The sequence below is a fragment of the Hyperoodon ampullatus genome (assembly GCF_949752795.1).
Source record: "Hyperoodon ampullatus genome assembly, chromosome: 4".
Lineage (NCBI taxonomy): Eukaryota > Metazoa > Chordata > Mammalia > Artiodactyla > Ziphiidae > Hyperoodon > Hyperoodon ampullatus.
In genome coordinates, this window is record NC_136917.1 from 115,451,094 (window position 1) to 115,473,138 (window position 22,045).

The 22,045-nt window shown below is 39.3% G+C and overlaps 1 protein-coding gene across 1 annotated transcript in view; it reads right to left on the bottom strand.

Moving 5' to 3' along the window:
• Positions 1 to 22,045, bottom strand: part of IQGAP2 (IQ motif containing GTPase activating protein 2) — a gene marked incomplete at its 3' end in the record, with an annotated part of 289,379 nt that overhangs the window by 36,419 nt on the left and 230,915 nt on the right. The window contains exons 18-22 of the mRNA XM_079703550.1: positions 16,392 to 16,475; positions 15,195 to 15,266; positions 14,441 to 14,510; positions 10,628 to 10,836; positions 2,832 to 2,981 (exon numbers count right to left, since the gene is read on the bottom strand). Of these exons, the coding sequence (XP_079559676.1) occupies positions 2,832 to 2,981; positions 10,628 to 10,836; positions 14,441 to 14,510; positions 15,195 to 15,266; positions 16,392 to 16,475 (585 nt within the window). The remainder of the gene's footprint in view (positions 1 to 2,831; positions 2,982 to 10,627; positions 10,837 to 14,440; positions 14,511 to 15,194; positions 15,267 to 16,391; positions 16,476 to 22,045) is intronic.

The following is a 22,045-nucleotide window of genomic DNA, read 5'->3' on the forward strand; positions in this document are numbered from 1 at the left end:
AAATTTTATATACTATATCATGACATATTTAATGGAGTATAATTGTATTATGTACACTCTACACCATTTGGAGCCACACAGTAATATTTATTGCAGAAACACAGGAGGCGGGGGGTGGCTGATAGATCTGGTATCCGAAGAGACTGGCAAGAAGGGACCAAGGGCTGAGCCAGATAGACTGTCCTAGAAGGACTGATGAATGAATAGAAGGAAACACATCCCATATTCTGAGACAAGAAAGAAAAAGAAAAGGATACATTTATATGTGGAGACAGTGGGATGGCCATGATGTTTTAGAAAGCATGAGAAGGTAGGAGTGAGGCAGGGAGGCTGAACAGAGGGGTGAAGGTCAGGATAGTTCATGGGGGAAGTGCCAGAAGAACCTGACAAGAAGCCCATATGCTTAGTGTGGGAAAAGAATCACCCCAGAAGGCTAAGATAAAAAGAAGAGAAGAGAGAGGGGGGTGGCTGTTAGACCTCGTATCTGAAGAGAGAATCTCGTTATGTTAAAAAAAATTTAAAGACGGACAAGAATTTTAAAAAATTGACATGTAGCTCAGCTTAGGATGGAGTTCAAGAGATGTAGCACCAGTCTTCGTGGTAATGTGGTTTTTCTGAAGGAGTTACACCAGATGGAGGTTAGAAGAAAAAATATAAGATTAAGGTGACAGAGAAATTTGATAGTCCTACTCTTCGTCTTCCTTCCGATGAGAAAAGAAAATTTTCCATACATGGAAACCAGTATTTAAGAGTCTCAAGCAGTTTGGCTTTAAAAATTTTAAGAAAACCCTAATTCTAGTTTAGTTTACCACTTAGATTTAACTTTCAAGCTCATAATGACTGGCTGAAATTTTATGAATAAGCAGCTCAGGACAACCTTTTTCTTAGCATTCTGGGGTGATTCTTTTCCCACACTAAGCATATTGGCTTTGGAGAAAGGAAAATTACTCTAAAGCCAAAGAAGCCTCATTCCTCTCAGATGACCTAAAAACTTTAAATTGAGGCTCATACAGAAGAGACAAGCCCATAGCAAAACCTATACTAGCTGACCTGCTACTTTGGCTAAGAATTTCCAAAGGCGAAAGGGATCCACGCCGTTTGCTTTTCTATAGCTTCCTCATTGGTCTTGGGTTAATGTCTCCAAAGCAGACAGGAGAAAAGGTGAAGAAAAATAAATGATTTTTTGACACTTCATTCAGTACAACTGAATGGTCATGCTCTGGTTCTATCAGTTTTGGATCGTTTAGGGAATAAACCTTGTGGAATTATTCTAAACACGCTCCTATGCTTTTTCTCCTTCCCATTAATGAGCCTCCACTTACGTAACAGGGTAAACTATACAAATCTTAGGCCAGTGACTAAATTTTCACCTTCCTAAATGACACAAATTCTATCAAAATCCAACAATAGAAAACTAAATCCTAAAGAAGCTTCATAAACTTGGAAGTTCATGGATGTCAAAAATGATAAATGTGAGAACCTACTGTGTAGCACAGGGAACTCTACTCAATGCTCTGTGGTGACCTAAATGGGAAGGAAATCCAAAAAAGAGGGGATATATGTATACGTATAGCTGATTCACTTTGCTGTACAGTAGAAACTAACAACGTTGTAAAGTAGCTATACTCCAATAAAAATTAATAAAAAAAAGATAAATGCTTAAAATTAAATTTCTAACTGGTGGATGCCTATTAACCTAATTTCAGCAGACAAAAAAACCTTCCCTGCCTAGCGCGAGCCCCCTTTCTTTCTGGAAAGGAAGCTGTTGTTAAGCACTGGATTCCATGGACAATTCTGTTTTAACATTCTTCCTTCTATGCTGCCACATGGTGGACATCTGGAGTACTACACCTGTTCTCCACTCTAAGTAGAGAATTCTCAACTCCACCAAAATTAACGTCTCTTCTCTCAACGGGGCTAGCCACACCTCATTTATATTTTGGGTAATGTGTTCTCTGTGCACCTAATGCCAGCGACGTCCTCAAGCAAAGATTCAAGCATCTCCACGCCTTGACGGAATCACGGCCACCAGCAGCGGCCCCAGGGTCACCTGACTTTCAAGGAAGAACTGCTGATCCACCTTTTTTGGGAAAGTTTTCCTGCCGAGGGGAGGCTTTGTTTCAATCTCTCACTATCGCTCACTGTTTCCTTTGGGACTAATTGTACGTGCTGGTGGGCGGATGAGGTTGATCAATGGTCAAACAAACAAAAAACTAGTCCACCAGACAGAATCCAGCCGTAACCAGTTCAGCTTAGTTCTCACCCACACTATTGAAGCAATGGAAAATTACTGTTCACTTAGATCACAGTCATGCCATGGAAATAATGAAATAAAAAAGGCATCCCATTTCCCTAATCCAAACTCTCTGGCTCCTTCCTCAAAAGAAAGGCAGTCTGGTTCTGGTACAGATCTGTTTTTCATACAGTTACTTTAATTTTTTCATGTTTGACAGCATCTGCTTATGTTATTATTAGATTTATACTGTTTCTGCCGATAACTGCAGTATAATGTAGTCATGAAGAGCGTGGCTGAAGTTTTAAGTCAAACTGCCAGGGTCCCGATACCCTTGCTTTACCATTTACTGGCTGTGTCTCAGTTTTCTCACATGTAATACAGGAATATCAGTAAATTATTTTTTGATGGTTCCCAGGGTTGTACTAAGAATTAAAATGAGATAATGTATATAAAGCACCTAGAATAGCACTTGGTACTTAATAGTGCTCAGAACATGTAAACTATTATAGCCTTAGCATGGAACAAGATCTACTGTAAAACACCAACAGGGACACAGCATTTACCCAAAACTCACAGTGAAAGAAATTGTTCTCACCTGTAAAAGATAAAAAAGCTGCTGATATGTTTCCAGTGTTTTTCTTCTCTCCTTACTCAAACTTTTGATCCCTTGGTTGTCAGTGTTATTCAGTATTTGCATTTCTCCACCTTTTTTCTTATTCAGTTTCGTTCTGTGTGAAATTACATCCTGGAAAAAATTTTTATGAAATTACTACTTTTTATGCTGGTACTCTTTACCTCCTTCCTTCTCAGACACCCTGACACACACAGTTGGAAAGATTAATTTTCCACATTTCCTTCACGAAGAAACAAACGGACAGAGAATGTTAAAGAAATTAAGAAAATCCAAATTGCAGGTGAGTTTGGCTTTTGTAATATTTGTTCTCCAAAGCTGTACGCGTTTGTTCTTAGGACGTAATGTAGGTCCCAAGACAATTCAATAGGGAGAGGATAATCTTTTCAAAACATGATGCTGGGACAACTGGATATCCAGGTTCAAAAGAAAGAAGTCAGACCTCATCCCATAAACAAAAATTAACTCAAAAGAGATCAAAGAACTAAATGTAGGAGCTAAAACTATAAAACTCTTGTAAGAAAACCTAGGCAAAAATATCTGTTACCCTGGATTAAGCAATGGTTTCTTTTAGGGTTGTGTGTGTGATAATTTATTTAATCATATTCCTTTTGATAGACAGTTTCTTTAAATTTTATTACTATTTCAGAGTGTGTAGGGAGCCTTCTTGTACATGCATCTTTGTGCATGTAGATAATGGTTTCTTACATACGACACCAAAAGCACTAGCAACAAAAGAAAAAAATAAAGTGGACTTCATAAAAATTAAAACCTTTGTGCTTCAAAGTACATTATCAATAAAGAAAACCCATAGAATGAGAGAAAATATTTGCAAATCATTCATTAGATAAGGGACTTGTATCCACAATATACTATAAAGAACTCCTACATCTCAAAAATAAAAAGACAAATAACCCAATTAAAAAATGGGCAAAGGATGTGAACAGACATTTTCCCAAAGAAGACCTACAAATGGCTAATAAGCACATAAAGAGATGCTCAACATTAACAGTTATTTGGCAGTTCCTCAGAAGTTAAACACAGGTGACCATGTGACCCTGCAACTTCACTGTTAGGTAAATACTGAAGAGAACTGAAAACATATGTCCACAGAAAAACATGTACATGAATGCTCATAGCAGAATTACTCATAACAGCTGAAAAGAGGGAACAACTCAAGTGTCCATCAACTGATAAATGGGCAAACAAAATGTGGTGTATCCACACAATGGAATGTTATTTATCAGTAAAGAGGAATGAAGTAATGATTTATGCTACTACAAAATAGTGAACTTTAAAAACACTACACTAAGTGAAAGAAGCTGGTCACAACAGATGACATATTGTGTGACTCTATTAATATGAAATATCCAGAACAGGCAAACCTATCAAGATAGAAAGTATACCAAAGGTTGCTGTGGCTGGGGGTTGGAGTGAATAGGTAATGACTGTTAATGAATATGGCTATTTTTTCAATTGAAATATTATTCATTTACTATACAATTCATCCTTTTAAAGAGTACAATTCAGTGGTGTTCCATCTAGTCACAAGGTTGTGCAACTGTCACCACAATCTAATTCCAGAACATTTTCTTTGGGGTTTCTTTTTGGGGTGATGAAATGTTCTAGAGTCAGACAGAAGTGATAGTTGTACAATTTGGGGAATATACTAAACACTACTAAACTGTAACTTTTAAAAGAATGAATTATATCTTTTGAAACTATAGAAGCACTTGCAAAAAACATGCAATGTAGAAATTAGAAATGGAAGCGCAAGAGGGAGGGGATATGGGAACATATGTATATGTATAACTGATTCACTTTGTTATAAAGCAGAAAAAAAAAAGAAAGAAAGAAATGGAAGCGAAGAGAAGCCTCTAAATATTTAACAAAGTTAAGGGTTTTCCCTCCCAATCATGCTCCTTTAACTATTTACAGGGAAATGTGGAAAATGTGTGGCTGGAAACATTGTCAAGAGGTCACTGAGGCTGCTGTGTCCCCTTCAGGGGCTTAAAGGCTCACGAACCAGAGTAGATCGTTTAGATAAGGATCTACCAATCATTTTTACGGAAACCCACAGTAAAAAATACATTTTATGTCTTTTATTGGCAAACTTACCCACACACACTATACGAAAGGATGCTTATTCTTACTACTGGGACACACTCTGATCGTTTCAACTTGCTTTTATTCTATTCCATTTTTTAAATCTGCTGAAGTGATACACTAAATTGATTTCATGACTCACTAATGGCACGTGACTTACATGAAAGCCACAGCTCTAGAATGCCTCCTTTGCCACCGAACACTGGGTCACTGTCCCAGAGCATAGGTGGCAAGAAAGCTGTTTTTCCTAAAACTTCTTCCATCTGCATCCCTGAGCTCTTAGCCCAGCCTCCACATGAGGACTCTGTTTGCAGCCAGTATCAGGATTCTCCACCACCAGTCCCGAGGGGGGCCCTCCGGGCATTTCAGGCACTACCATGCTTTGCTGTGCATGCACTGCTGTCCATCTTGCATCCTGGGCCCTTCTCCACCAAATGCCAGTAGGGACTCCTGTCATTTTGACAACAAAAAATGTGCCTGTCCCCATTTCCAATTATCCCTGTGGATGAGAACCACTGTACAGGACAAGCTCCAAATCTATTCACCCCCCAGCACCCCCTTCTCCGATAGCTGGGGTCAGCTCATAGGTAGGGAAAAAAAAACCCAAAACAACCCTTGGAGCATTGAGATTAGATAGTTCTATGTGGTTACATCCATTGCCTTCAAGGTCTATGAATTTATTCTTCTTTATTCTCAGCTTAGAGAGGGGTAACTTGACTTAATCCTTTACTTCTGTTCCCCTAATTGTTTCTGTGGGGAAAGAGGAGGAATTTGATTTTCATTTCTACAAAAATTTTAAGAAGGCGACACTTCCCCCCTTATTTCACAAATATATAAATCACATTCAAGATGAAGAAAGGAAGCGAAGTTACCTCCAGACGGAGGTTCAGGAGAAGTCTAGGCAGGCGGTGGCCTGATACCTGTATCTATAAGAAGTCCTAAGACATCACTAGACTAACTGGCTTACGGTTCCATTTAACCCAGGTTTCTCCTCTTCAGATGACTGGTGACGTGTAGAGATTCAATTCCCCCAAATACATGGAATAAATTAACTATCTTGATTTTAAATATACGGAAGAAGAAACATCTTGGTACTTAACCTCCCCATCACCGGCCCCTCTCACCCCCGATGTCCCCCAACTACTTGCAAAGGAAATAGCTCTGGAAACTGGAGACTATTCCTTTGTTATGCTGCAGACTTCATCTTTAGGGTAATGCTTTTGACATATACAGAAGAGAACAGAGGGTGGGGTGGTAAGCAAGCTCTAGGGCAGAACCAAGTTCCTTCGCATTATTAACAGATTTGGTGAAGACAGCACAGGAAGAGCACTGGAGGAAGGGAAAGAGCAGAGTCAAACGCTGAGCCCTGGAGGGGAAGTGGGAGGGAGAGGAGAGCCAGCAGCTGTGCCACGGGAACCGTCTGTCTGCTGGAGGTCCAAGTACAGAGCAGCACGCTTCAACGGGATAAGCCCTTCTTCTGTCTCCCCTGTGAAATTACACCTGGCTCACAAAAGCTCTGGTGTGAATGGAGGTTTGCCTTGGAAAGCTTGAAGAAGGGGACAAAGGCCAACCCAGACAGGGGTTCCAAAGAGAGGCATATGCTTTTTACTAATAGAAATCTCATGTCCTCTATTCTTTTTTTTTTTTTTTTTTCGGTACGCGGGCCTCTCACTGTTGTGGCCTCTCCCGTTGCGGAGCACAGGCTCCGGACGTGCAGGTTCAGCGGCCATGGCTCACGGGCCTAGCCGCTCGGCGGCATGTGGGATCTTCCCGGACCAGGGCGCGAACCCGTGTCCCCTGCATCGGCAGGCGGACTCTCAACCACTGCGCCACCAGGGAAGCCCATGTCCTCTATTCTTATCAATAAATATTGAACATTTGAGGAATACTGGTTCGAAGGAGCAACAGTATTTAACTTGTTCATAATATTCCCACATCTCAATGTTGCCTTAGTTGCCACCATCTTTTCCCTTCCCCTGGTAACAGAATATCCGCATGCAGGTAATATGCTAGAGTATACGCACTTTTGTAGAGGATGTGGGCTACGACAAAGGGCTTGGGCTTTGGAGTCATAAAAATACGAGTATCTGCAAAGCACAGTTAGTTTTGTGACCTTGCTCAGGTTAACCTCTCTAAGACTCAGTTTCCTTAAATCTATAAAATGGGCTTAATGATAGCAATCTGACTGAGCTTCTGTGAAGATAAAAACAATCCATGTAAGGCACTTAGCACATTTTCCAGTGAAGAAAACAAGGCTTAGAGAGGTTAAGGAAGGAAATATGCTCATAAAGCAGCAAAGAAGTTTAATTAAGCAATACAATAAATTTCAATCCTGGGTTACAGATAGCCCTGGCCTACAAGTCTGCACTCACGTGATATGACACACCCATCAATAGGAATTTTAGCAATTCAAGATTATTTTCAATTTCTACTTTGGTTTTCCTTCAAGCTACTTTGAATCTAGACCTTTCTTCCTCCCTATGCCTCCCAGAAACTTCTACTTCAGCTGTCTGTCTCCATTTCCAAACTTCTTTTGCTTAAAACCAATATTAGCTACTTCACTCACTCGCCCACTGACTTTCTGAGGTTTCCAGAAGGAATGCCAATTTTAAAAGAATTGTAAGACACATGGTTACTAGAGAGAGCTAGAGTTGCTCTGTAAGAACTAAGCCACTTCCTTTTAAACTTTTTTCTCAACATATGCTCATTGTTAAAAAAAAATTAAAAACTATATATACCAGGACATGGAAGCAACCTAAGGGTCCATTGACAGATGAATGGATAAAGAAGATGTGGCACAGGGCCTCCCTGGTGGCGCAGTGGTTGAGAGTCCGCCTGCTGATGCAGGGGACACGGGTTCGTGCCCCGGTCTGGGAAGATCCACATGCCGTGGAGCGGCTAGGCCCATGAGCCATGGCCACTGAGCCTGCGCACCAGGAGCCTGTGCTCTGCAACGGGAGAGGCCACAACAGTGAGAGGCCCGCGTACCGCAAAAAAAAAAAAAAAAAAAAAAAAGAAGATGTGGCACATATATACAATGGAATATTACTCAGCCATAAAAAGAAACAAAACTGAGTTATTTGTAGTGAGTTGGATGGACCTAGAGTCTGTCACACAGAGTGAAGTAAGTCAGAAAGACAAGAACAAATACCGTATGCTAACACATATATATGGAATCTAAAAAAAAAAAAAAGGTTCTGATGAACCTAGGGGCGGGACAGGAATAAAGACGCAGACGTAGAGAATGGACTTGAGGACACGGGGAGGGGGAAGGGTAAGCTGGGACGAAGTGAGAGAGTGGCATGGAATATATACACTACCAAATGCAAAATAGATAGCTAGTGGGAAGCAGCTGCATAGCACAGGGAGATCAGCTCGGTGCTTTGTGACCACCTAGAGGGGTGGGATAGGGAGGGTGGGAGGGAGACACAAGAGGGAGGGGATATGGGGATATATGTATACATATAGCTGATTCACTCTGTTATACAGCAGAAACTAACACAACACTGTAAAGCAATTTTACTCCAATAAAGATGTGAAAAAATATATATATATATGGTTAATTCTACCATGCAAAGAAAAAGAGCTTAATTTTTTTCTTTTAGCTTAAGTATATATCTATTTTTTACAATAAATGAAATCATAGTGTTTTAGGTACTATTTTCTTCTCCATTATATTGCAACCCTTTCCCCTGCCCTTAAATATTCTTCAGAAACGTTATTTTTAGTGGCCGTGTAATATACATGTCGGACTGGTTCTACTGTCCTCTGTTGTTTTCGGGTTTGGGTTGTTCCCCATTATTTCGCTACTGTAAATAAAACTTCAACTGCAGTATTCTTATCATCAAACCAAAAATGCTACTATTAATAAGATAAAAGAGTACGTCCTTGAGAATCATTAGTTTAACTTCTAATCAGTGTTTGATGAATATTTGGTGTTTGAAAATATAAGCCGAAAAATTAACTTTGTTTCACAATGCTAACAATTAGTAATGCTTTAAAAAATTTTAAACACTCATAAAGATCTGAAAATCTGCCATGTTTGTATTTCCACAAGCTACATATTTCTACTACTCTTTTGCAACTAAGCCTTTATTTTAAAAGGCAAGGCATTTCCTGTTTACAACTTTATGGGAGTGGGGTAAAACAGCAGTGTAAAGCTATAAAAGGCATTCTCTGAAGGACCTTCTGGAATATGTTATACTTTAAAAGTTTTCATATGTATCAAACAATACAAACACATTATTTTTTTTTAAAGACTAAAGTACTATTGTTTTTCTGGATAAAACAATGAAAATAGAGTTAAAAGCAGAACTTTTAAATTTGTAGTTTTTTCCCTTAATATTTAGAAAAGATGATCATTTCCTGTCTTACGAGTTGCTCTCGTTTCCTTATTTTCTTGGCACTATTTTGCTGGTATCTCTGTGAGGGCCGGAGACAAGAGTGAGGCGTTCCCATGTCCACTTAGCTGGTAGCCTCCCGTGCCTGTTCACCTGGTAGTTTTCCAGAACCACACCAGAAGCTGGCTCTCTACCTCTGACCCACTGTAGCCTTCTCAGGGCATCCAGGAGGTCAACTTCCCCTGCCTTGCCCTGTTGGTTTTCTGAAAACTGACGTGGCATGGGAACAGGGACATGGAGAGAGGTCTTACCCTGGAAATCTCCTTTTCTTGGGTAAAAATGACACTTTTCACATAGTTTTCAGGAGCTTTCACACTGGCAGGTTTCTCACAGATACAGAACTACAGCATTATTTATTTGGAGGCTATTATTAGGGAAATGCCACTCTGTAGGGGGTCATTTTGGAAATGTGCAGGGGGGAGGGCTAACATCTGATGGATTGGAGACACCACTGGCTTCCAGTGAGCGGGGCCTGGGGAGGACAGATGCTCTGCTGTCCTGCAGTTTGTAGGATGGTCCTGTGTAAATAACTGTCCACATCTCGCATGGCTGGATTTTTTAATGTCCCACTGGTCACTCACGTAGTTCAAAATTCTGTGCGTAATTGCTTGAGCCTAGAATCTAATCATTTTACATATAAGCACAACATAGATCCTCACAATTTTAATATAAACTTAATTTTCTAGGACGGCAATTCCATGTCAAGTGGTGCGGGGTGGAGGAAGACCACACTTTGCTGTTCAAGGGCTTATTACAAAGAGTTGTTCTCCACTTTGGAAAAAAGAACTCATGGCCAGTTCCACCACTCACCTGACCAGTCTCATTTGTAGCTCTCTCAATCTGTGGTTATTCTGTGAAGAGGCCCAAGTCTCTGGTAACTTTATCACATCTAATGGCATCAGGCCCATGTATTTTCATATTGAAATATGTATTTTTACTATAAATTAATTTCTTTGAATTTCTCTTTTATATTTATAGAAAGGCCTTAGCCTTGCTATGAAGGTACATATGTAAGTTGGTTTTATTTCACATAAATTTCCTTTCAGAATCGTATAGAAGTCTTACCAAATGTCATAAAAGGGGGGCACAGAATTTTGCAGGTCTAAGACCATAAAGTGGTCATGAAAATGGTAAATAAACTTTGGGCCACTCCTTCTGGACTCCAAAGGAACTTAGCTGGACCAGAGAGTTGTGGGCAAATATACGACTGTCTTCTCTCTTCTGGGAACCAACAGTCCCACAAACCCCACTGACCTCCAGTGTGATCCTGTTCTTCACCAGAAGCCCAATCTTAATGTCCATCAGGTTCAGGTCTTTCTCGAGCTGTTGAGTGCCTCTGATCTTGGTCACCACTTCTTCCCTTAATCGTGCTACCTCCAGCGCCTCCTGGAAATCCAAGTCACTCTGGTCCAACAGGTGTACAAATTTGCGGATTACTGTTAACGGCGGGTTTTCAGAGCCAACTGCAAGGAAAGGAAAGGTGTGCTTTAACTGGGCATGCTTGAACGGATCATCAGTAGGAAAGAAATCAGGTCTTTAAATAAAGCATGGACAGAAAAGTAGAGCGATGGACGTGCTTGGTCTCCAGAGTGAATCATCCTGCCTCATGTCAAATCTGGACGAGGAAAGGGATCATATAAATAAATGCACGCCACTGATAAGGTTGGGCCTCACTAATTCCTCGTCTAGCACCCGTTTATCAGCCCTCTCTCATGCTGTTCCCAGGACCACGCACTGAGGAGATAGTTCTATCTATCAGTGTCTTATTGATGAGGAACCTGGGAAAGAATGCTAACGTGAGTTGCCCCGGCTCTAAGAGCTTGTGGCTGAGCCAGATAAGAGATTTCTGTTCTTGCTGCAGGAAGCAGAAAGAGGATTTTTTGTTTCTTGTTTTTTGTTTTCCCAGCCCAAAAGACCTTGGAGAAGGAGCAGGAATTAGGTGAAAGGTGAATTAGAAAAGGTCAGTCAAGGGAGAACTGTAAGGTCTAACAGGAGCCAACAGAATGACAACTGGAACACATGTTCTACTTGGCAGAAATGAAGCAATTTTAGAAACTGAATTGGGTCCCTGTCCTTTCAGCATGGACCAGGGAGGGCATTCAGCACCTAAGAGACCAGGCTCAGTTGTTGAGAGGAATATCTATATAAATTCTACAAGGGCTTTCCCTTAGTGCCTTGAACCTTAATTGTGCTTTAATTCTCTTGCACTGCAACTTTGAAAAAGAAAATTTTTTTAAGGTGTGTAATGAGATCTGCTCTGGGTAAACTCTAAGAAGAAACTACCTGGACCTTCAATGCTGAATGATTAGACACAGCAACAAAAAGATGACTTGAGAGAGCCCAGTCCAGTTGTGGCGGCCTCAGTAACCATCCTCTTTTCTACTTCCAAGGCCCTACTCAAGCTTCCTTATACTTCTGTTTAGTTGTGTGGCATTTTGACACTTAAGGAATACAGAGTTCAACCAACAACACAATTAACAGCCTGAACTCATCATGAACAACCAAATCTAGAGTCATCTGTATTACTGTTGTTCCCCATCTGATGGTCTTTATTGGTACTTGTCAAAGAAAAGCCTTAGGAAGCTTCAGAGGTCCAATTCTGCTTCCAGGCTCAGAATTTACTGGATAATAATGCCTCATATTCCACTAGATTCCAAGTTACCTTGGATTAGGGGCCCTTTTCTTCCTGATCACTGAAGCATACGTGAATTTATTTTCCTTCTATTTCAGCAAAGATGTTGCTGATGACATGACCATTTCAGAAACAGCCTGAGGCACACACCAGAGCTCATTCACATAGCTGAGAGAACATAAGCCAACGCATTTGTGTCTAAAGTTCTCTCTCCTGGCTCTGAAGAACTGTGTATCAGTTTATGTGCTAACAGGCCTGGTAGAAACAAATTAATATTTTAGTCTTACTAATTATTATGGCTCAAATGTAATAGTTCCTCTATCAACAGTTGGCTTTTTGGCATCTTCATGATATCTTCATACCACTTTGTGGTACTTTCATTTCAGGAAACCACACAACTTAACAGTCAGCACTTACAAGTGGCCACATTACGGTCCCAGCAACTTCTAAACCTGAATGCATTCAGCGCCTCTCTGGGGGGAATGGGTGAAAATGAATCATGACAGACTAATAAAAGTGATCTGTTTTTCAGCTTAAAAAAATGCCTTTGTTTTATGAAGATGCTGAATTGAGAAAGAAATGAAAATTTACAGTTCAGTTACCACAAAGCCACCCTATTTGCCAAAACCCAGAGCAGTTTTGATCTGATTTATTCACTAACATATTTTCTATCTGCCTTCTATGCTTTAACAGGAAATCACCTAGATTTTTAAACTGGAATTTCTTTTATCTTTGTAACTTAAAAAAAAAAAAAGTAAGCAAGTAACAAGCATCATCACAACCACCCACAAAAACATGTTCCCCAGAAGGAAACGAAAAGCAGCCTGTGTTTGTTTGGAAAACTTATCCTTAAATTACCTATTTTAGTGTGTTAGTGCTCAGAAAACAAACCCCCTATTCAGCTTCCTTATAAAAAATTAAAGATTATCTACCAACTAAGAGACGAATCTCATCAATTCCAAAGTGGAGCAGTATGGCATTGGAAAGACTGGGGACCCTTCCTCCCTCAGTTTGCATGCTGGCTTCTGGAATCTAGTAGAATGAGGTAGTATCCAGAAGATTCCACGGGCTTGAGGCAGAACCTGGCCTCTGAGGTTGCCGGATACTTTTCCTTAACAAGTACCAGGGAAGCATCTTTCTTAGGCCATACACTTCACTCCATAATTCAGACAGACTTTTGACAATAAAGGGTGTTGGTGAAACTACTTAGTAGCACTGTGCTAGGAACATTACTGAACAGTTCTTCATTTCCTCCAAAAAAAAAGAAAAAAAGTAAGAAACAAGGCAGTTAGAACATAATGGCCATTTTCATTACTAAAATACACACTGATTTGTTTTGCCCTCTCAAAACTAATCTTGAATGACCTGAATATTTGAAGAATTTAGGCAGTACTAATAAACTTATTAGCAAGCCCTTCTAGACTTAATCTAGGACACGCTCTTTATCACATGTTCTTGTGATAGTAAGGATGTTAAAAATTTAGCATATAAAGAATGATCTTCACTATGTAAAAACAACAACAACAACAGAATGACAAACGTATGCAGAGCTGAAACTGAAAAAGACAGCACAAAATGTAAATGCTATTTCTGGGTGATTTTTATTTTATTTTGCTGTTTTCAAACTTTCTACAAATGGCATATACTATTAGTATAAGGAAGACGATTTAAAAAACCATAGGTACTGTGAGAAGTCCAGAATGAAATTATAGGAAGATGTTTGTAGTTATCTTTGGGAGGTGAAACTGTGTGCTTTTTCCCTTCTTATTCATATTTCCAAATTTCTCATACGACTATGTTTCATAATTAAAATGAGAGGAAAAAAAAAATCACAGGCCAGGTAATAAACAGTATTCAAATTTAAGTTTATCTTCTGGCTTTTTGCATTAGATTCCTGCCTCTAGCTCAAATTTGATATAAAAAATCAGCATTTATGCCAACTCCATTTTTAAAAAATTGAAGTGTAGTTGATTTACAATGTGTTAGTTTCAGGTGTACAGTGAAGTGATTCAGATGTATATGTATATATATTTTTTTAATATTCTTTTTCATTATAGGTTATTATAAGATATTGAAAATAGTTCCCTGTGCTATACGGTAGGTCCTTGTTGATTATCTATTTTATATATAGTAGTGTGTATATGTTAATCTCAAACTCCTACTTTATCCCCCCACCCCATGCAGCCCATTCCTTTTGAAGAAGAAATCACATCTACTGCATTTACCCCACTCCATTTAGATAGAAAGGCCCACTTCCTGTCATCACATCTTCCTTTGTGTACTGGTTCAGAACCTGGGGCCTGAGATGGTCAAAATCTACTGGAAATAACGGGCATCCTCTGTTTTTGAAGCAGCCACTGAAGTGACTCAGATGGAAATAACTTGTCCTTGCCTGGTTAATAAGGGATACTTTGTCTCAGAATGCTCCCACTTACCCAATGTTTTGTAGTCATCTCTAGCTTTGTTTGCTCTCAATAGAGACTGTATTTTCACAATTTCATTGTTCTGCGAAAAAAATAAGACCAGTCACAACCTCCCAGAGTCCCAGCTACTCCACTATTTTAGAATTTAGAACTATTTAAGAAGTGACAGCGTTTTCAAAAGGGACACTATTTAGAACTGATAGTATTTAGATGTGGTGTAGTCAATGTTTATTTTTGCATTCTCTTTGAAGAAAGGGGCAGATAAGTTAGCTAAAATATAAACAGTTAGCTAAAATATAAACAAGATTGCAAAGCGACCGTTTAAATATAGAGATTTAAAAAGGGCAAAGAATTTTACCACCAAATTTAGTTGGTCCAATCTATGTTCACATATCTATTCTTCAAAGATCCTAAAAATATTCCTCCTGTGGGTGTTTATTTAAATTACTCGGTTAGCAGTAATAAGCACTTTACAAGTAATGTTGGAAAGTTGAATCTTTTCTCCCTGGCATTACTAGCCCACATCAGTTTTCTCTCACCCATTTCCTTTCCAGTTCTGAATGGTGAAGTCTCACTCTGAACCTGAGTTCTGAATTAAAAAATGTAAGAAGTGTCCAAATAGTATCACATTGAGTTCTAAAACCTATTTTTTCCTCCTAGTGTTCATTTCCACCATTTAATAAAAATCATTCAATGCTAACATTCAACAAAGTATTCATTTAGTTCATTCTCAGCCAGGATAAAAATCCACATGCGTGTCTCTTACATGATCTCTGAAATACTGCAGTCGTGAGAGGTAATTCTTTCGTGCTGTTACCATCCGGAACCAGGACTGAATCTAAAAATAAGTTAAAAAGAGAAATCCAGGCAATTACCAGATAACCTTTCATATCTCTTTATGGAGTCTTTTAAAAATAATATTGATAGATAATTTGATAAAAAAGTAAAAATTAGCAGCCTACCAACTAATAAACATCTAAAGCCTAATCTTCATCTTCTACTTCCTTCGTTGCTTTTTCTCCTAGGGGTTCAGAACATGTTACACATTGTGGTGGGGAAGGTAATGTAGCTCTTTGTACTATTTTGCTTTAATCTCAGTAAGTAAAAGCCAAGCGGGCAAGGCATTTTGCTGAGAGTTGCCACGGGTCAGGGGATCAAATGAAACTAAGTTCAGGGTTGCTTCCCACATCTCTTAAACGCAGCGAATATTCTTTAGGTCTTTACAGGAAAACATTTCAAGAGGTCTCACGAGGGACCAACTGTGACCCATGGTTTTCTGAGCGAATAAGCATGTGTTCCAGGGTGTGCAAAGGACATTTCATTCAGGAGCTAGTAATGCACAAGGGGTCTAGACCATGTCATTCTTTGTCCTCACAGTTTAAAAAGTCTTAACAAATCTCATCTGATTCCCATCTCTCTCCAGTCCCACTCTTGTGACTCTGATCTGGATTTCCAAGTTTCTACAAGTTCACTGCCATACAGTTCTTTAGTTTTCAGCTCTGAGACAGTGGGCACTCCAATGCGTGTTCTTTCTCTAAGCTCGGAGCAACCAGTCTTGGTGGGAAGCTGGGTTAGACCAGCCCACCACCTAAATACAGGCCCTAACTTAGCTCTACTTTCTCTTGTCATTGGCTTTGCATTTGCGTTACAACTAAGGTTTGCACTGTTAAATTTTGAGCATTCTAAACATTATTAGCGAAGACCATAAAATAATACTGGGTTTCCTCCAGAATTTAAATAATTAATTTGGACTTGTTAGAGCATATATTATAAAGGACCGGAGACAATAGAGTGTTTTGATGGACTTGCTTGAAGATGATCAGCTAAGTGAGTAGTGGAGGTATGACTCAAACCCAGGACTTGCTTCTAATGTCAAGGCTCAAACATAGTCTGTCTTCTAGAAGCAAAACGAAAATGAAGGGAAAAGTTTAAGTCAAGCACTAAGGTAGGAAAGGGTGTTTACCTTCACAACAGAAGGAATATTATCAATGAACATTTGTCGCCTGTGCATATAGGAAGCCCGCTGTTTATGTCCCTTCCAAAAAGCCTGTGGAAAATAATGAGTTACAGAATTACTTACATGTAACAGTTTATTTTAGAAAGTGCAAGGACGGAGTACATCTCAGGAGACACTGAGTTGGGACAATGTCAGGGATCCTCCCTTCCAAATCTCATCTGGACACCATCTCTAGGGATGGGCATTAAACTGGGCAGAGCATACCAGCTCACACCTGAGGCTTGCCCCAAGTTTGGGAAAGGAATTACCAGGTGGAAGCCCAGTTTCTGGTTTGAAAGTTTAATTTTACCAAGGCCTGGGTGATAAGAAGTGATAATAATATGGAATTGCCCTGAAACATACAAACAGATCAATTGGGTGCTGGTATTATTTGGTAACAATATAAGGTGCTTCAAAATAATGACTAGTAATTAGTTTTCCTCCAACAAGTGGGCCACTGTGATCCAGATTGAAAAGGAAGATGACTCTGGATCCCTGAAAATAGGAGTACTGTGATTGATCTTTTATTATTGCATCTATTTTTACATAAAGTTTAATGAGGCTTCATCAACATAGCTTTACAAGGTTATCGCCATCAAAGAGAACTTTTACAGGAAACATTTGCAAGAAGTGGACACAAACTGGTATCTTTAGAATGATAAATCCATAGCTGTTATAAAGTTTATTCCAATTCATTTTTGAGAATCTTTTTATTGAAACATATCTTTGTAATTCACTCCAATTCTCTGATTTTGTTTTTCAGGTTAGAAATGAAATACAAGTTCTGTGTTAAAAAGGACAAATACAAAAAAAATCAAGTTTTTTTTTTGGCCTCGCAGTGCAGCTTGTGGGATCTTAGCTCCCTGACCAGGGACCGAACCCGGGCCACAGCAATGAAAGCGCCGAGTTCTAACCACTGGGACACCAGGGAATTCCCCAAAATCAAGTGTTTTTTTCTGTTTGTTTGTTCAAGTTATTTTTTATAAATTTCTTTTCACATCTGCATATATCAATCTACCTCATTCCTTCTTTTTAAAAAAAGGTATGCGGAATTTTATTGCCATTTAAAAAATAATATACTTTTTGGTAATGATTCAAAACAAAACAGTCATGATGGAATAAGTACCCAACTGAGTACTTGCTCCAGACTTTCCCTCTCAATTTAAATCCCTAGAAATGATAAATATGCTTTTTAAAAAAACTTAATTTTGAAATAATTATCGACTCATAGGAAGCTGCAACAGTAATACATTGAGTTCCATGTACCCTTTATCCAGCTTCCCCCAATGGAAACATCTTACAAATACGCTTTTAAAGCAATCCACCATAGTGCTAGAAAACAAGAAGGCATATGGGTCAAAAACTACGAGGGATCTTGGAAGAGAGAAGGTAGCTTGAATTGGCTGAAAGAGGGAACCACAGAACACAATTCTACAAATATTGGGAACCTCTACAAAAAATGTGAGATGGCTCTAAGCTTGAGAGAGCCTTGAATGTCAGTCTGAGAAATTTTGGGAAAGTTGTCACATCACTCATTGCCAAGCAGTGAGGGGAATAAAAGCATAGATGGGGAGTAGGGGTTGGGAAAAGTACAAAAAAGTATAGCCTTTCTGGAGGGAATTTAGCAGTATCAAATTTAAAATTATTTAGCGTTTCACCCAGTGTTTCTAATTTTCAATATACCTAGCCTAAGGAAATATAAGTACCTGTGTAGAAAAACAATATATAAGGATATTTGTTGCAGCATTGTTTGTAATACCGAAAATATGTAGAGAACAGAATATTGACAAATAAATGGTGATAAAGTGTGATTGCACTCATACTAATGGCAATCTAACTAGTAACTTATTTGTCATGATGGGTCTCAATGGTGACTCGTGTTTTTGTGGCTAACACTGTTTTAAAGCACAGAGGTGCAAATGTGCCAATAATATTATACATCCCATTCCTTGATCCAAATTGAAAGGCAACCAAGATACTGCGATTAGCTCAATTTCTCATTCTGCTTTTTTGGAATTATCTCAATTCCAGAAACACTATTAATCTCTATTAGCTCAGATTCTCAAAGATTCTGGATAAGGAATCTGTTGTAGTAACAGAAGATCTAATATTGAAGCATGTTTGCACTGGTGGAATGAACCCACTTGTCCATTTTGTACTGTTTTTAATGTCCTAAGGATTCAATGCTCACCAACAGTACTTTCCTGAAGATTTCATTTTGTATTTCATCCCTTTAATGATTATGTAGATTTTTCTGGAATCTACATTTATATTTTTATTGCTACCTTTCCAAACCAAGGCACTACAGGCTTCCTATTTTATGTCAAAATTTAACATTCTTCTTTTTTAGTTTGTAAGTTTTAGTTTCATCAGGATTGGCTTTTCTCATTCTGTGCTAACAGCACAACTCCTGTGCAAGGCCCAGAGACTGCAGGCTCTTCTAATTAGAGGCTCTTTATTAAAAACAATTATAGGTATAAAGTTGGGAGGAAGGAGCTATTGATAAAAATACAAAAGGAGACAAAATTCTAAACCATAAAGCCATTTAGAAGCAGCTTTTTATAAACAATTAGAGACAAGGCGTTTACAAAAACATCAATCTCTCTCGACCGGTATGAGAACTTGCGTGAAAATTTATAATAGCCATGTTTTTTTGTTTTTTGTTACCATAAATATATTTTCTGTGCAATTCAGCTGTAACAAAGGAGTTTCCCAAGATACCTAGACCTCAGAAGTTACTGCTCTATTTTATAGATTCTAATTGTCAATCTCTAGAAAATCTGGCTTGCTACACTGGTTGCCTCGCTTGATAATTGGGCACTCAGGATAGTAATATTCAAATTACCAACTTCTGAAGCACAAATTCTGTGATCTCTCTGTTAGCCAAGAAAACCCTAAATATTTACCTCTTTTCCCACTCTGCTTAAAGGTACAATCCCGCAACCTGCAAGAGTAGTCAGTTACATTCAAACAATGTAATGAAGGACTGTCCCATCAGGTCAACCCTTTCCTCCCAGCCCCAGATTCTGCCACAGCTCCTGACAACCTGCACTTGCTTCAGAGAAGCTTGTTTCTTTTTCTTTGCCCCAATGCTTGTGGCACTCTCTGACCTGAAGTTCAATAATTTAGTAATTCTCAGGGCTAAGTTTTGGTATTTCACTATTATGCTTTTTCCTACAAAGTAGCATTTCAGCTTTCTTCAGTTCAAGGAAAAAAATATTGTAGCTAACTCTTTTATCCTGTCTTGATTTTTCTGATCTCTTCCTGGACCATCCAACCACCTGGATGTTGGGTCCCCACTACCTGCCCTCTGAGTCACAATCTCTACCGCCTCATCACTTCGAACACTTGTTGAGCACTTAATAGCTGCATACTGGGCAAAGTCTGTTATGTGTATTATCCCATTTAATCCCTACAACCCTGCAATAAAATGAGTATTATCATCTTCAGATGAGAAAATGTATTTTAAGTCATCTATTCTTAGCTTTTTCTGTGATTTTTCTCAAGTTCTCCACGTGTTTCAATTACTTTCAGTGTCTGTTATACATTCTGCAGCTATAAGTTCATTCACATTCTAGGATGTCATTTTTCTTCCTCTCTGTAGCTATGGGTTATCTTTTCATTTTATCATGCTGTCTTGTTTCATTAAGTCCATGCATCTTATTAAATTTCTTAAAAGCATAAAGCAGTTTCAGTATAAAAATTTCTTCTGTCTCCTGGAATATGAGAATCCTTAGATGTTAACCTATGGTTTACAACTTATATCCATTTTTCTTTTTTTTTTTTGCTACAAAATTTTCATTTTTGTTTGAAATTTTTTTCCAGCTCTCTTCTTAAATGTTGGCCATTTTATCAGGGCTTTCTTACTGTTCAAATATAATATGGTTATAATAGATTCTCATTACCTTCCTCTGTGTTTACTTGGCCACCTTCTGAATTGTCCCCTAAGCACTTGAGGCAAAGGATTGGCTACTGATGACATAGACTCTCTGTACCATATCTAGTTCCTTGGGAGGAGACTGTCGGTGGTAGCACAGTGGAGCTGGGGTGTGGTTGTCCTCACCCTGGGAGCTTTTTCTCTGAATTTGTTGAGACTACTCTGTCTGGGGTTGATGCAACCAACTAAGAAGTTTGAGCTGTTCCACAGAGGGGAAATCTTCAGATTTGACATTATTCCCCTAATTTGGAATGAATCAGCCACTTCGGCAAAAAATGAGATTAGCATGATGCCCTTTGGTTCGTGGTCTTCTGGTTTTCTGGGTCAGACCATATTCATCTCCAGGCTATAGCCTGACTTTAGACCTCATGCCCTCCTTGTTAGAAAACTGTCAGAAGCAGGGGGAAAGAAGTCATCACGGGGTGACTTCATAGTGTAATGGCTTCTTCTTCAATACTGCTGCTTCCACTTAGGCGGGGAGGAAAGGCTCCAGGTGACTGTTTCTGTCTTTTCCCCAGCTCTCTCATGATTTTAGCCCTAGGTCCTAATATCGGGCGGATTTTATACTAGAGGGCTCTTTAGAGTGTCTTCCAACTATAACACAGCTCTGGGCAGACTGGAGAGCTTGAGGTTGGTCTAAATTGTGTCACACTGGCTAACATTCTTCGAATTTTGTGCAAAAATAGAGCCTCAGCATCAGTGTAGATGATGTTATACTTAAGATTTTGTTTACTTCCTGTGTGTTCTGTCTACCATTTATTTAAAGAAGGAATAAACTGGAAAACTTATGGGTTCACCTAGAAAAATCCTTTGAGTATCAAGTATTTTTTTTTAATTTAGTTATTTTATTTATTTGATTTTTGGCTGCATTGGGTCTCCATTGCTGTGCACGGGCTTCCTCTAGTTGCAACAAGCAGGGGCTACTCTTTGTTGCAGTGCATGGGCTTCTCATTAGGGTGGCTTCTCTTGTTGCAGAGCATGGGCTCTAGGTGCGCAGGCTTCAGTAGTAGTGGCTCGTGGGCTCAGTAGTTGTGGCTCGCGGGCTCTAGAGTGCAGGCTCAGCAGCCATGGCTCACAGGCCTAGCTGCTCCGCGGCATGTGGGATCCTCCCGGACCAGGGCTCGAACCCGTGTCCCCTGCATTGGCAGGCAGATTCTTAACCACTGCACCACCAGTGAAGCCTGAGTATCAAGCTTATAGAAGAAATTTCTTTAAAAAAATTAATCATTCCTGCCTTCTAACATCTTAAGCTCTGAGCAAACTCAGATATTTGAGCACCTATCATATGCAAGACACAAGAAAACAAAAGTTTTAAAACTCATCTTCTGCCCTGCACAATATTGTAGTTAGGTGGGGAAGCAGATCAGTACACCAATGATCACCAAAGAGAAGCCCTTCAACTTACAACCTTTCAATTTCGGAAATTTAATAGCTACTGGCCAAAGCAAAAAGCCACCAAACTCTGCCCATCAATAACAGTATCACTTTGGATGCAGAAAAAGGAACAAACACACGGCCTTTTGGAAACCAGTGTGGTGGCTGAGAGAGGATGCTAGGGGAACACAGAATAGAAACATCTAAACCTAGCAAGTTCCTCTCCTGCCAACCAGAACATTCGGACAAGTCATGCAAGCTTAAGAAGAAAAAGGTTGGCAATGAGGATGCCTCTTGCAGGCCTGAATGA